General features: G+C 39.5%; 1 protein-coding gene across 1 annotated transcript in view; it reads right to left on the minus strand.

Moving 5' to 3' along the window:
• si:dkeyp-14d3.1 (transmembrane protein 132C) overlaps positions 1-17,151 on the minus strand; it is a 143,760-nt gene that overhangs the window by 66,146 nt on the left and 60,463 nt on the right. Inside the window, exon 3 of the mRNA XM_005473090.4 lies at positions 9,030-9,176. Within this exon, the coding sequence (XP_005473147.1) occupies positions 9,030-9,176 (147 nt within the window). The remainder of the gene's footprint in view (positions 1-9,029; positions 9,177-17,151) is intronic.

Raw genomic sequence — 17,151 nt, forward strand, 5'->3', positions numbered from 1 at the left:
ATCTGATTACAGACTAGCCATTCGGCCTTCCTCCCACAGATTGTCTTTCCTGAATCTGAGTGGAATTTGGGAGCGTTAGACTTTAAGATATTTTGTCAAATTTAATTACTAAATCATTTTAAAGCCATATGCAAATGAATGAAAAGCATCATCACTTACACAATAAAAGCGTGCTTGTTTCTGGTCTTTGTTTCACACTGAAAACAAAGATGAAAGGTCTTAATAGATTATTGGGGGGGTTAAATGCAAAGGAGGCGATCTGCCCTATTTTAAAGCCTTGAGTTGAGGATTTCTTCTCCTTAACGGGAGGGTGAATCTGAAACTTTGCATGAACATCGTCACACATGCTTTCATTTATTATAATTAGAATAATCCCTATTCTCTTTGATTGTCATGTTGACCAACCCCGTGAATCACTGGTAAATAAAAAGCATCATAGAGCTGCACACATTTTATTATTATTATTGTTATTATTATTATTGTTATTGTTATTATTATTATTATTATTATTATTATTATTATTATTATTAATAATAATAATAATAATGATAATAATGATAATAATGATGATGATGCATTTTTATAAGCAATCTCATGCTGCGTGGTATGTTCCTGATTTTTTTCAACCTTTAAAAAAAAAAAAAAAAATCGTGTTGTGAAAAACCCTATTTTCTGGCTTAGTCAAATCTTTTGAACAAAATAAAGGAATAATGGAAATCTGAAAATAATCAGGCAATGTGCAGCTGTTTATTTTAATAGGGAAACACGAACAATTAAAAAATAAAGAAAAGGTTGACCAAAACAGTTACATTTCCAGTACAAATTTCTATTAATTTGAAAAAGCGCTGGAAAAAGTGAAAATAATAAAAATGTGTTTATCTCCATTAAAAAGGTACTTTTGCTTGTTATATTAAGAAAGCATTATTAATAGCTTTAATCCACATAACCACAGCAAGACAAAAAAGCGATGCAACCCTCCAAATACTAGAGACCACATTCTAATCCTCCTGGGGATTAATCTCTAAGAGCAGGATATCCACTGATAAACCTTCATAATTCTCAAATACAAACCTCAATCTCTCTCTTGTCTGCATGTACACAGTCTACCACATGGTGCTGGCCAAAAACATTTTGATAGGTGGCATGCACTGTGGCATGACATGAGTGAATCTGAACTACCAAGCTGCATTCCCACACTTCTCTAAAGCTTTTCATGATTCCACATAAAGCCAGTGAAATGTACTGGATGAAGAAGTTCCACATTTTCACAAAGCTTACCTGAAAAGTTTCATGGCCATTTGGTGTAGATGTATGCAGTACTGACAAAATGTTCTCCGCTGAGTTTTATTACTGGCTATTGGTGAACTAGGAGAAAGTGCAATGAGGCACATTGGGGCATACTTTCCCAATATTGTTTCCCTGGCAGTTGAGCAGGGGGCCAGCACGAACAGTCAAATGTAATCTAGGCTGTCTATTGTAATCATCTGGCTGTCCTGGTGTGTGTGTGTGTGTGTGTGGTTGTGTGTTGGGAGTGAGGGGGCATAGTATATGCCAAATCTCTGCTCCAGTACTGATAAAGGAAAACACGTCTCCCACTAAAAGCATTTTGAATGTTTCTCCACCAGTCTTACAGTAAAATAAAAAAAAAGGACTCATTAAAAAAATCACAATTTGGCTGACACAGATGAGTACTGATCACATGCCAATTATATAATTAAGAGATTAACCAAAATTTGGACTAGTGTATTTTGGTAAATGCTATCAATGAGGCTTCAGTGACGGAGTATATTTATGGTAAATGGAAGCCACTGAGAACGGGGCTGAGTCATTATTAAGGGTGTTAGCATAAGGACTGTCAAGTTCCCGTTTGCCCCTAATGTAATTAGGCAATTTCATTTCAGCCTCGATTTATGCAGTATTATACAGCATAAAGTCTATAACATGTGGCTCATTCTCAGGACTGCTGAACCCTAACAAAACTTCATTTGTTCAGACAATTCTTTCACATGTAAGTCAGATTATTTATCTATCTATCTATCTATCTATCTAGAGAAACACACACATATAAGTATGAATTTCTTTGAAGCCCCAAGGATGACAAGGACCACACATGCTTAATGTTCTTCCAGGGGGCCTTGAAGACTATAACAGCTATCTCGAGGCCTTTGTTTCATTTCAGTTTTGCAATAAATGACACAAACAATAAATAATCCTGTTTTAAAGGTTTTCTAAACTTTGAAATGGAGATAAATTGTGGGGTCGCTACAAAATCTCACCCGTTATTACACAGCTGTGTGATTTCTTTCCTTCTGGGATCCTAAGTATTCACACTGATGAGATTTACAAGCTGCTGCTTTAGTGGAAAAGTCACGTGTCTTTATAGCAAAATGGATGAATGCCGAATTTAATTATATTAATCCAAACTCTATGCAAATGTGATTCAGACAATATAAAACAGGCTGCGATGAGACCGTTATTAAATTAAACAAGATTTTGAGATATATACTATATTCCCCCCCCCCCTCCCGCTCCTACTTGGACTGGCTCCCTCGTGAAATGGCTGTAATGAGTGAACTGCCTGCCGACCCTCGACTGGGTGTGGTGTGGGCGATTAATGAAGTGGTGGCTCTCAAGAGAGCTACATCTGCACCCAGACAGTCATAATGAACAACCAAGGGCTGGACATGGCACTTTTACCGAGGTCTCCACTTATGCCTTGTGACATGCTGAAGAAGCAGGACTGCTTTCGTTTTGAATGAGCTCACCTTTAATGAAGACAAAGGAAAGCGTTCAATCTAGTGCATTTCACCCAGTAACATGTGCACTCCACATGGGCATTTTTGTCTTTGTAGCCCCATCACTAAGAATCTCAACCTGTCAAAGAAAGGGCGGTGGATGTAAGGTTAAATAATAATTTACATATAAATGAGGCCATAAATGCCCACTTAAGATCCAAGACTGTCATCTCCCATCACATAAACACAACAGGAAGTGTCTATAAGAGAAAAATCATTCTTCTTACAGTATATCAATTATTCATTAAGAACACAGGATGACAAACAACAAAGAGCAGAGAAATATGGAAAAGGGGCCAAGCCTGTTCTTGGTGCTGCTGCTTGGCACATTGAAGGTATGCAGAGAGAAAAGTGACATATTTTTCTACCCCAAAAATTTGCATCCTTGTCTTTGTGCAGAGAGAAAAAGCACGCTTCTCATTTCAGGTCAAAATACATTGGTTTTGATAGCTGAAGTCTTGACTATGACAAGGCGAGTTCATTCATTTTTTTTTACCCTTTTGCTTTTTTGTTGGCTTCAAAATAGCAACCATAGAAATAGAAAACCACTAACGTACAAACTCTTTAGGAACTGAGTTATAAGGTAATGTGTTATGTGACACAGCACAGCTGGGGCAGATCTGATTTGACTTTTTTCATAACAATAATGTGAACAGCTCTTATCTCACTGTGGTGTTTTTGTTGTTTTTGTTTCTTTGCATTGAATTGGAAAGACCTGCCGTCAGCTTTTCCTTTGGTGGCTTTAGGGAGAATTCAGCTCCGTTGTTTCCAGTTAAAAGCACACCGCATCTTCTCACTGTAGCAACCGTTGATGAACAGCTGTCACCTCGCTATTGCTTTTATTGGTAGAGATGCTGCCGATCAGGGAAAAGTGCACAGGTTTGCATTTCCATAGGAAAATTCAGTCTGCAAAGCTGAGGAACAGATTCAGCTGTTCATCTTGATCAAATTCAACAACTTCTAAGAAGAATAGCTACTTTCAGCTGCTCCCTTATTCACAAGGGTTCACCACAGCAGGTAACCCTGCAGATTTGATTTGGCAGATTTTTGCACCAGATGCCCTTCTTGACACAACCCCCGAAGGGATTTACGCCTCCTCCCGGGATCAAACTAGGGATAATTTATTGGGCTTATTAGTGTGTAAACCAGTAAACCCATGTCTGAGCTTAGGAGAAGAAGTTCAAAAACCATATTATCTATCTATTTTAAATTAGATTTGTAGTTGTAAATCAGATGGTAATACAAAAAAATGAAGGTTGAGTGAAAGCAGTCTTTTTCATGTATTTGCTACACGTGTAGTCACAGGGAGTCAGGTGTGGTCAGAGCATCAGGTGGGAACGTGTACAAAGTAGGGACTCAGCTGGCCAGGGCGAGCCGCTTAAAGCGAGTGGCTGAACCGGCACATAGTGTACACCTGACACACCGTCTGTAATGTCGTGCTTTCATGCACGCATCGGATCTGGACCCCCGTCACGGCAAACATACGTACAGGCTTCAATTAGCAGCTCCACGGACGTTATTCAAAGACACTCAAGTCTAGGAAGCAGTCCAAGGTAGGGTGACAGTGCAAATTATTCATTTGTAAAAATGGCATGTAAAACGATGATTAAAAGTCTGTGTTCCTGCCTTGTCCCTTTGCAGCCTGTTTGTGAAGTCAACAACCCGACATTGGTAAAATCATGAGAGCATTTTACTAACAACTTGTGTATTTGTTAGCATAATGCACTGATTTAAATAAGAGCTGCAGAGCCAGGTGAGCACACTCTTCTAAATTTCTAAATAAATCCTTTATATTCAATGGAAAATTCGAATGCTTGTCATAAATGTTTGAGAGTGCACAAACATAGTAATTGGTCAATCATTAGATTTTTTTCAGATTTATCTTCTATTCAGAAATGATTCTGTTTTCCACACATCGTCATGAGAAACGTGACTTCAGGGCTGCATCCTAATGGTTAAACAACACGTGTAATCAGACACAAGGTACAGGAAAGAGGAATGACTCAAAATGTCCAGGAAATTGCACAGGACAATTTTCTGCTGACTTTTGAGTGTGCAGCAGTATAATGTAGTAGCAAACAAGAATAGAATAGAATAAAATAGAATAGAATGACCCTTTATTGTAATTGTACATGTACAGTGAACTTGTGGGTACAATGAAATCCACACCTTTGAGATGTAAGACTGGTCTAAGCACTTTGGTAGTAAATGGAACATATTTTTGATTAGTACGGGTCTAATTTGCTCCATCGTTAACTGTAACCTACGCAGGGATACGGACATTTTCTTTTAAAAGATGAGGAAAATTTTCAATTGAAAACAGACTCTATTCTTACAGAAGAAAGGCTTTCCAGAGTCGCAGTGAAGAAGTATAACTAAATGCTCAAGTGAGTGCTTAACTCATATTTGGATAATGGTGTATACATCCTGTTGTTCAAAAACAACTTTAAAATGCAAATGGGATCCTCACTTGTTTGACCTGTACCATTCACATCCCTCATCCTCCCCTCCGCACGGAAGCAGCGGAGGAGAGACCAAAGCAGACTGAATGACAGCTCAACAGATGAGATAGCAATGTTTAATCCCCTTTTAAAAGAGCTTCATTGAAAACACTCTGAGCGGGGAGGACCAGACGAAAGAAAAATTGGAGCATTGTGCATTGTATAGCCATCATGGGGCCTCTTTGGTCTTCTCTGTGAAGTGACTTTGACAGCTGTGGAGATTAAGGAGCAGCCCAATGTACATGGCCCAAACAGCTGGGATTAGACTAGATATGCTCACTCTTGTCTCTGGCTTCTTCACTTAGTAAATCAATAAAACATGATTTTACTACTGTAATGGAGCATGTGTATGTGTGGGTGAGAGAGACGGTGAGGTTGCGGAATAGTGTGAAGAGAATGAAACCTGCATAAAGGAGGAAAATAGCTCCGGAGGGAAGGAGGAGCCAGCTGCCAAGTGTTGCTGCTCAGTCCTACTTAGGCTGTTGTTGTAGCTCTGCTTAGACCCATAAGTAAAGCAAAGTATATATGGTGCATGAAAATATAAGTTTCTAAGGCGAAGCATGCAGTTGGATAAACTTTGACAGACTTGTTGAAATTCAAGTTGAGAAGTGACCTTGAAGGAAAACACCTTTGAGCTAGCCTCATATGACGAGACAAATGCACAAATGCAGATTAGTGTGCAGGCTCTCAGGTCAGTTTTGACTTCTAAAGGGTGTCATCCACAGCCTTAGACCAAAATGCTTACTGGACCTACAATAATTAGACCTATAAAAAGTCATCTTAAAAAACATGTGGCATCTGTAGGCAGTGCTGTGAGGACATTTGTGTAAACTGGAAGGAGTCCAGATGAATTCAGCTAAAACAAATGAAACATGACCTCCGAGTTTCATCTGGTACCCATGCTACCTTTAAAAGCTTCCTTATTCTTGGAGACGTCTAAAGTAGCTTTGTATGACTCAAAGTCCAAAATACTTGCTTTTCTTATACTGACCACTGGTGAAGTCGCTCCGTTCATCCACCATATGAAAGAAGACGCATCAAGCCAACTTTACTCTGATTGGTTGCCCCTTCCAAACAGAAGATTTGAACACTAGCTTGGTGGGCCTCTGTGCTCACATGTTACCATATTAAGGATATTTGCTCTCATGCTCATCAAGCAGAGCCAAGAGCAGAAAACAAATCTATATGTTCGCATGTTTGACTTTATTTTGAATTTTCTCTTTTCTGCACAGGGACAAACGCATACTCAAACTCATTTAAATCTTAGCTTCTCATTAGCAATCATGATTGACTACAGCTCATAGTTTCTCTCTGCCGGCACATAAAGGATTTGTTTGACAGCGCTTTGACAGGATTGACTGATACTCAGAACAATGGAAAAGTCCAAAAACCTCAGTGAAGATCTAAGAAGGAGAATCATAGATTTACACAAACCATCTGGAATCTATTTCTGAATAACTTCTGATTCCAACACATCCTTTCAAAAAGCTGAAGGTAAAGTACTTTGCCAAGGTCGTGAAGAAGACCCCTCTGATGAGAGGAAACTGGTTAGAGTGTTCAGGAATAACCATCAAGGCTCAAGCCTACCATGTTGGACAACAGCATCACTGTCCACAGTGAAGCCAGTCACAGTAGACTGAGAGAGGCCAACCAAGAAGGAGGCATCTACTCCTAAACTGACACCTTGAAGCTCGACTGAAACTTATAGCTTTCCACACATGGGGAAGCCAAATGTCTTTTAGTGATAAGTTTTATGGTCAGACAAGACAATGACAAGAGGTATGTTTAAAGGAGTAAAGGTGAGGATTTTAAGCCTAAGCATGGTGGTGGTTGAGTTGCAACTTAGGAAAGGACATTTAACCACATCCTGTGTGGATCAGAGAAAATTCAAAACAAATTCTAAACGGTTCCACCTAATTCTTGATTTTTAAAGTCACTGAAGATGTATGCTGTGCAATCATTCCATCCTGGAAAAAAACAGTTCAAAAAAATCATTAAAAGCCCCAAATTAGCAAAGCACTCATGCCTGTGATGAGCGTATGTAAACGTCTGATCACAACTGTACTACAGAGATCCAAAATGCATTTTAGTATTCAGGTTTGTAACAAAATACGATATAAGATCAACTCTAGTCCTTTAAAATCTCACAAGCTTTAAAGCAGCAAAAAACTTCCCAAACAGAAATCAATTTCAGCTTTCGGCTGCCTCAAAGTGCATTTAATATCTTATTCAGTCATGATAACAAACATGTTAGCCTAAGATATTCTCACCATTATTTCTATGTGAGTAAAAATAGGCTGGAAGAGACAGACGCAAACATAATGATAAGACTGAGCTGTCAAACCTTATTATGCGACTGAATGGAGCGTCTGAAAAGTTCTTTTCAGTGCGGAGGCGACTTTGAGTTCTCGGGGCAGTTCATGTTTGAAACTGGCTGTTAATAAAGTCCAAAAATGTACTGTCTGTTCTGAGAAGTAAAAATATTAAATCCTCACATAAAAAGGCCACTGAAATCTGAGCATAAGCATCTGCAACAGACACAGCATGACTCAGCTCCTGGCCTATATGTGGCTGTGCAGATTCACAACGACACATCTATTAAAGAAAATATTTATTACATGCCACTAATTTTAGACGCGCAGCTATTCAACGGCACGCGCAGCTGTCTTTGTTTTATGTGCTGTAACACTGCAGTTAGCCTACAATCACTCCTTGTAATGATCCACTAATAGTAACATGTCTAAAAAAAAATCACTGGACCAGCAGCTTTAAATTACACATGTTTCACAGGCTGCTCTACACTTAAATAACCCCTGCACAACTTTGATTATAAAGTTGCAGTTGCAATGTCAGGAGTCTTGTTTTCTTAAGGGAGTGGTTTAGAATTTGCTAAGTGGAACGAAAGCTTAAGAGCGAATAAGTAAGCCTTCCCCAGCTTCACATCTGCCTCTAATCCATAAAATTACACCTGTCACTAGAAAAGTTAGATTTATTAAAACTACTTCCTGATCCGAGAAGGAAAAACCATTAAAACGCACAAAGGCCTTCAATCAGCACTTAATTAACGCTGCAACCTTTTTTCTACCCCCCCTCCTCTTGTGCTGGCGATCACGTTCCTATCTGCCAGATTAGTTTAAGGATGTGAATGCAGATGGGAAATGACCAAAACAACTTTGAGGCCTGCTAGTGGAGAAAGTAAGTACGCAAATAAAAACGACAGCACGAGGGAACGAGAGAGAGACGGAAGAGGGGATGCTGCAATAGTCGATTAACTTTTCTCTCTCCACAGTTGTGTCAACAGACGTGGCCTTTATGTCAAGTCAAGTGTGTCATTTGAGCAAAGAGAACATCGCTTAAATAACCATTCACACGGTGCCTGTGAGTGCGTGTGTGTCTCCTTCCAAATGTGAATGATCAGCAACTTTTTAATTCGACAGTAAAAATCGCTCTGGAGATAAGCCCACTGAAGCCATCTAACCGATGCTACCAACTCAAATTGTGCACATCCGAAAAGTGACAACTACCTTTTTAGCGGCTAATGTGAAGTCAGGCTGTTGATTTCAGTAGTTATGAACACATTAAAAAAAAAACACACACACTGAAAGCTGTCGTCAGTGAGGAACTTACTTTAACGTCTTGTAATTGAAGGTCATGAAGATGTTTACAAGTCAGTAAGAGGCCGTTCTCCCAAACTCGATATAGTCATTCAAAGAAAAGCACTTTATGGGCTGACCTTTGCTGATCATAGCTGGACTCCTTCCTGCGGCAGTGGAGAGTCACCACTCGGTGGCCTTCGCTCCTCACATCTTGACTGACTATCCACTGAGTGGGGTTGCTGGGGCGAGCGCCGAGGAATGCCACGCCTTCTTTTAACTTCACTCTGCGGAGAAAGCAAAGAAAAACATGCACAGTGATTGCATATGTTGTTGTACATCTACGAGTCACAAGATGAATTTTTTTTTTGGGTCATTCTGTTCTGTTCATCACCAGCGTGCCTTCAGTTGGTTGTAAAAATGTGTGTTATTTCATATTTGTGCATCCTTCGTGTGCGCGTTTTTCTACACTCTCACCAGGATTTGATTGAAAATGTATCAAAACGAACAAAGCAAAGCCTCGCCGGGATGTGCCATCTGTGGTAAATGTGCTGTTTGCCATGACATCAAGTGGGATGTGACTGTATCATTATGCTATTCCTCTCCGTTCCTCGCCTCCATCAGTAATAGATTCACTCCCTTGCAGTCTGAAAGAAAATTTATAAAAAGGTTTTTTTGACTGTGGCAAAATTACAGCATCAATGTCCTTGGCTTAGCGGGCTACAAAGAACAAAAAAAAAAAGTCCAAAGGAAATAAAAGAACATAAAATAAATCAAAGTCTTTGTTGAACATAACCCAGATTATAAAGCACATCCTCTGAACAGAGACTGATTTAAAGGTAAAAGTGCTGACATAAAATATGTTTAGGCTAATGTTTCAATCAATAACATGGCCCCGGCCCCGTACGATTTTATCGGATAGTGGCAGCAAAGTTCCAAGATTGAAGAGAAGACTAAATTATAACAGAAGGTCCAATCACTTTCCCCATCCAATCCATACCAGGTTGGCAGATGAGACCAAAGATAGGGCTTTGCTTTCATCCTGAATTTGTTACTGCACTTTAAAATGCAATTGCATGTCTCCATGCCAATGAATATAGCGGCCCTCCCAAGTCAAGCCTCTTTCTTTGATGTAATATCGTCTCATGTTGTGAGAGCGGTTATATGTGAGAAGTGAAATGGGTAATATGACAGATGGTATTCTTCAACTCTCTATAGGAACAAAGATAAACACACTTAAGGCAGCTCTGTGAGAGTGCGCATACTCCGTGTGTTTGTGCGCGCGTGTGTGAAATAATATTTCTTTGTGTCGCTGTGTTTCCGAGATAATTTGATGTCTTTCTGCCAGCTGCTTCCCTTTTGAGATGTGCGCATATAGATGAGATCATATAGAACATTTACAGCGTTTTCGACAAAGTCGCATGTTTAGTCTCGATCAGACTATCCAATTTTTGGACGATGCAGTGATAGGTTGCCATCTTTCAGACCGTGCTCAGAGTACAGTGAATCGTGAGATCCGCTGACAGATTGCAGGTTTGTGAATAAAAGGCAGTCGTCACACAGTCAGCTGCAACAGAGTGAACTCCTAAGTATCTGGCAAACATATATTTTGCCTATTTTGGCTACCTGTGAGGTAAAGGATTCACTTTAAATGCCTTTTGTTCACATATAAATGCTTGCATAGGCTTTTCCTTGAGTATTTGCAGAGAAATTACAGTTTTATACCCCTTGTTGAATACTTAGACCAGCTGATCAGCAGCTGTTAATGGTCCCAGACTGGTTTCTACAGCCAGTCAGCCCCTCGCAGCTGCAGCTCTGAAACACTAAAACACTTCAGGTCAGGTTGTTTGCTTCTCTAATAGCTTTCAAAGCTCACCTTTGCTCTTTAGCCTTTTCACCAGTGTCATTCTGTCAACAGTATAAGATGTTAGCTTTAGATATTTAGAATTATGTTTTAATCAAGTTCTATATTTTTAATTATTTTCTCTTATTGTTTTGTGATTTCAACTTCTCCATTGTTTTAGTGATTGTTGTGTAGCATTTTAGTGAGCATCCATACATGAGGAGCAGTCTCCTGTGGGTCATCTTAATAGGACGCAACACGTTGACAAAATGCATGTGTTGGTGTCACGCCATTATTCAGCTGATGCTCTGCAGCCTTTATCAAGCAAAGGAAAGACGACTGAAGATTAGTGAATTAATACTACAGGAATACCAATACTCTAAATAGGAGCATAAGGCTACTCTAATGCACTTACACTTAAAGGAAAACTAGTGAAACTTTAATAATCAGTCTGTTTACAGCAGTTGTGTGGCATCCTCTGTGAGAAACTGGCAACACTGACAAGAAAGAAAAGCCTAAGAATCCTTTTTCTTCTGGATATTTTTGCCCCTAATTGATTTGAACATTATTTGTTAAATCTGTAAACTGGCAGAGATCGATTCAGCACTAAAAATCACCAAGGTGCCCCTGAAAAGTGCTGCTCTTCTCAGAAATCCGGTGAGGAATGTAATTCTCACAGTATTTATTTTACTTGCAGGCGTTCAAGCTACAAACTGCACAAAAAATAGATAAATACAAACTGTACTGGCCCTACGGTACCAGCTCTGCTGCTTGTTATATTATCATCAGGCTTTTGTAGAATAATAAAATTCATACTCATGTTTGTGTACCACTGCAGTAAGAGTGAGTAATAGCTCATAACAAAAAGTGGCCATGATACAATATATTTGTCCACAATGTTGGCTACAAGGCTATTATGTATTTCCTTTGAGGGAATACAAAAAGATCCCGGTTGTTGAAATACTCGGAAACAGTGTGAAATCACAGATGGAGGGAAAGTAGCTACATCAAAAAAAAAAGATTTACCACTGCATGTTGTTATGCAATCACAGAGAACATCCCAAAATAAAAGCTTGATGCCGCTCTTAAAGGATTAATCATACACTAGGTTTTTTTCCCATTAAAACTAGATTCACTGCTTAGACCACAGAGAAAGACAATGCTGTGGTAAAACTTTCAGGCAGTGGTAACACAACACAAAAAGCTCGTGTACAGTCCTCCACAGGTCCCAGTGGGTGCAGCAGGGTCTTGTATCTGGTTTCTTTACACTTGAGTGATCAGGATGTCTATCAGTGGCTTCTAGTGAGGTCTCACAATGTTTTTAGTCCCAGAGGGGAACCAGTCATTACTCCGCAGACCATATCCGAGCTCACAGAGCAGTTGTTGGAGTGCGGTTGAAGTGTCTTTTATTGACTTAATGATCACTTTGGGCTTGAACCAGTCAGTGTAAGAGTCACCTGCAGGTTAAATAGCTCACATTCAATCTTAGTGACTTCTGGATTTATGCTGAAACCTCAGTCAGGCATTCTCCATGTAAATAATACTCATCAAAATGCACTTTTTTAAAAAACATAATGCTAACATTACTAATTTAAACTAAAAGAAAGAACAGTACAGGATAGTTTCATTATGGCAGGACAATTATAAACATACCAAACTTATGCTACAGCCAAAGTCAGATGTGGTGTAAAGAATTGGTGCCAGTTTGTTGTTTACTAGGTGTGGGTGTTCTAATCTGCTAATTGTAATGCAGGAAATAAAATCAAAATAGAAATGCATGGAAATCAATACTAAAATGCCATGTTAATCCATTCAATACTTGTCAAGTCATCTCAGAAAAGCCCAGAGCGTGACTCTGCAGTGGATATTAGAGGAACAGTCAGGAAATTGCAACATAAGTTGGCATGAAAAGGGTTTAAAAATCTATGCAGCAATATTCCCATCCCTACAGAGCGGTGACATAAACATAGTTGAAAATAAACACTAATATATATATAGGCTGCTGTACAAATGCATGAGTCATCTTTATGCTTGCGTTATTTTTTATGTGTTTTTTTTTGCTTGCATTACAAATTTCAAGCTAAACTTAATCACACAGCTGTATGACAGGACTCTGGTAAAGAATGAAGTACAAGTCAGAAAGCAATCCTTCTCAAAGTTTGACAAGCTGACACTCCCCTCAAAAGTGAAGGAGAGAACACTTTATATCAATGCATCTGGGCTCTCCTCAGTCACTAAATATGTCTCCTGTGCAGCCACAGCACTGAACTGTGACTGAATGTTCTGAATATTAAATATTACACAACTACAGGGGGAGGAAAGAGACAACAGCCCACAGTGGGAAGAAAGAGAACAGAGGAAAAGAGCGTTTAGCTGGCAGTTTAAAGTGACGTAAGATGCAACTTCTTCAAAGTGTCAGCGACTCTAAGAGACCCTGACAAGTCTTCATTTATACCACAGTACTGTAAGTCAGAGCCAAAAGGACTGAGTAATGAGAGTAATGGATGCAGGCTGTGATTTGTAGTTTTCAAATCACAGCCTGCTATTTATGCTGAAAAAAGGAAATAAGTAACATAGCTATAAGTAAGGTATTTGCATTTTTTCATCAAGCTAGTGATGAAAAAATGATTGTAATTTATTATTTTTTTTTTACCACTTTTGAAATGGGCAGTAAAGCCGAAAAGTCCTAAAACACATATTTAAACCAGAAAAAGCCAAAAATACAGCTGAGAGTCAAGCAGCCACACATTTGGTAGTCTGTTGACTGTAGGCACTGATTTAAATGGCAGATGAGTGAGTGCAAATTCAAAAAGGAAGAAAAAAAAATCAAATCAGCTAAGAGGCGCTTTTCAACCCAAGCCTCATCCCGAAGGCTTTGCTGATTGGCACTGTCAGGAAATCTGAGAATATATGACAAGTTTGAGGCTAGATTTGATCAAGCAGAGGGACATACTGACCTTATGTTGTTAGCTATATCTGTCAAATCCACACACAGCATAAAAGATGGATGTAGCTAGCGTGACACCACCCACTGGTTTCTGAAGTCATGTTTTAAAGACTTATGAATGAGCGTTTCCACCGTGACCATTTTGGCTGCAAGATATCCACACACAGATTGGCTAACAACGCATGTTGTGGCACAAATAGCCCTCCACTTTGAAACACACAGCCAAGGTTTCAAAAATACTTTTTATTTTTATTTTTTGTTCAATATGAGCAAAAAATTTTCTTTTTTTTAACCACAGCTATCGCCATCTGATGGCCTTCACACAGAATGCAGGTTTAAGGTGCTTCCACATTGGCTTACTATTTATGACTTGAAAACAACACACCTATGTTTAATACTGTCTGTGGTTCAATCATTCACCTGACTATGGAAGACTGGCAGAGGGAGTAAAACACGAGCGCTTTGAAATGCTGTCTGTCTCTCAGTTACTTCGATAACTATATGATCGGACAAAGAAAGCACTGCGACGGTGTGAATTTTAGAAACCAATCCTTTTATGAGAGAACAGAGAACTATTCAAACTATTTGTGCTTGCAGTGAAAAGTGTAAAATGACAATTCAGACATTTTTAACCTTTCCTGTAAGCAACAGAATAAATGCTCGACTATATATTTTTTTACCAAACAATGTTTGATGTAACCTCTTTGTAAACATTATAAAGGATTAAAGTTTACATTTAACCTGTAATCTAATTAGTTAACGCTGTGAGTTGTGACTCATTCCTTTCCGACACACATACAATCATCACTCTTTCTCAGATAAAGCGAAGGAGCTGCAGGTACTGTAAATTCTAGCCTCTTATTTCTGCCTAGAATCCGTTGCTCTCTCTGCCAGCCATTTTCCCTCAGACCTGATTATATGCTCAGACTCCTCAGGGGCTCCTTTAATAAATAGTGATGAGCTAAGTAGGAGAGCTACTTCTCAGCAGGGCAGTGAGAGAAATAAACATTTCCGGGGGAAATCCAATAAGGTTGAGACTGACGATAGTCCCTATGCAGCGTTCTGTGTCCCACAACTGAGGCTGCACTCCTCTTACCTCCGTGGCCTGTTTCCATCAGTCTCTGCTGGGCTGCTCTTGGCTCACTTGCATCACAGGGCTTGGTGACCTATTCTGACCATTTCACTCCACTGACTCCTCTGAGAACCATATGCATCCGCAATCAGCAGCTCCCCAAGGAAGCTTTCCCTGTTTTATTGTGCCATCCCGCCTACATAAACAGTGTGGAGGGAATGCAAGAGCTCAGTGGGAAATATAGAAAAGAGGGAAGCTGCAGTGTGAGGGAATGGCAGAGAGACAGCAGGAGGACAGTACTTTGTAATGGTTGAACAGTAAAAAGCGTTGCCTCATCTATGAGTTTGCTGCTTCGTAGAACATAACTGCTGCAAGAGCAGAGATTGGAACGAACACACACGCATATACAACATGCCAAGGAATTGAAAAACCAAAACTAAAACAATGATAATAATAATGCAAAAAAAAATAGAAAAATCAGGCCAAACACCCACACGTAAATCCCAAAGCGACATATCGAAACACACGGATTCTGTTTCACAAAGGCACAGTAAGGCTTTAAAACTTTTGCTGATTCTTAACAAAAACAAAAAAATGGTTTTTATTTTTATGCTTTTTGCTGATTTTTTGTTTGCGTATGTGACACAGAGTTCATGTAGGGGTGATGTAGTGTAAATGCTTATATAGTGGAATTAACATCAGAACCTCTCCCTCTGTTAGTTTGCTTTGCTTATTGATGTTAGCTACCATCCTTTTATGTCATAATAGCTAGCTTGGCATCCAATGAACGGATTGCTCAAGACTACCAAGACACCTAGAGGCCTTTTGTTTAGCCATCAGGTCAGAGTTTTTACTTATTCTGCAAAATATCTTAGCAGCTATCAGACTGCCATGCAGAATCATGTTTGCTATGCAATGTGCCCAAGTTGCTCTGAGGAAAGCCCCTGTCCTGTGTTTGTTGAGAACTTTATTGTTAGCATGGAGAAGAGGACACAGGTTATATTTGTCTAGCTCAGCAAGCACAGCAAACCAAGTCCAAGTATCAGTTTAATTAAATGTTATTTATATAACTCCAAATCACAGCAGCAGATGCCTTAATGTGCTTTATATCATAAGGTAAAGACTCTAAAGAGAAATACAGAGAAAATCCCAAAAATCAAATGACCCCCTTTGAGCAAACACCTGGCAACAGTGGGAAGAAAAACTCCCTTTTTAAATAACAAACCTCCATCACAACCAGGCTCATTGTTGTCTTATCCAGGTAACTTCAGGGTTACCTCTGGGTTGTCTGTACTACCAATGTGGTTCACATCTTACCTGGGTATATCGCTATGGTAACTTCCAGGTTAGAGATCAGCAGGTGCCTTCTGACTGTTAAACATCACCGAGGCTGCAGCTGAGAGTTTACAAACATTCATTAATTTAACATTTAAACTGTCGTTTAAATGTTAAATTAATGAATTACTTGATTACAGTACAGCAGATTCTCCCGTTGCTTAATGATAGAGTTGTGATATTTTGATACTGTTAACTTACACAGTCTGCACTTTTTTCTTCCCAGGCTTCAAACAGGCTAAACTTTATTAATATGGTAGCTTGTTCCCAATCTCACTGACCAAAGCTGTTAAAGCTGCACACTTGGGTGCTGTTCTAGTCTACAGTACTGTTCCTCTCACACACACACACATCCCCCTGCTTTGTCTGCAGCAGCAGTGTTTCTTTAAGTACGTATTACATATTTAACCTTTCAGGGTCTGGGGATGCATGGGGGCGTTTTGCCTTTGCTTTCTATCTCTCTTGCTCTCTTTCACTTTCTATTGTCTCAGATGGAGAGGCAGACTGGTCTGTGGCTACAATTCTCCGCAATCCACCATGGTTTAGCGCTTATTTCTAAGAAATTTGTCCAATGACCTTGGGCCCCTGTTTGTCTCCAAGTTCCTCATCTGGAGTTCACTGTGTAGGCTATCTATGTTTCTGTGGAGAGTCAAGCGCTCATGGCTATTCACCAGCCTTCGCTATTCATGTAGCAAACCATTCTCTGGGGATCTACAGATTTGCCTGTACCTCACCTGTCTGCCTACTCTCCACCAAATAACCTTAATCATTGGCTTTAATCATTTGCCCACTGTAATTAAACATTTTTAGTAGGGGTCTGAGTCTGCTGCTTGGGTCCAAAAACTGGCAACATTATGACAAAACTTGTCTAAGGAGCTTGGAAAGAACAGCATCTGGTTTTCTTTAAGTTTCTTGGAGGTTTTTCACGTCTCATCCGAGAAGCTTCTTCACTTTTAAGAGCAACTGGTGAAGAGTCCAAGATTTTTAAGCCCTATTAGGAGTGTCCCTAAGAGCGTCATGGACCTCCTATTGATCCTCTGCCTAATCACACGAGCCAAGGTGTGA

This window comes from Oreochromis niloticus, linkage group LG12 (assembly GCF_001858045.2).
Source record: "Oreochromis niloticus isolate F11D_XX linkage group LG12, O_niloticus_UMD_NMBU, whole genome shotgun sequence".
In the NCBI taxonomy this organism is placed as follows: domain Eukaryota; kingdom Metazoa; phylum Chordata; class Actinopteri; order Cichliformes; family Cichlidae; genus Oreochromis; species Oreochromis niloticus.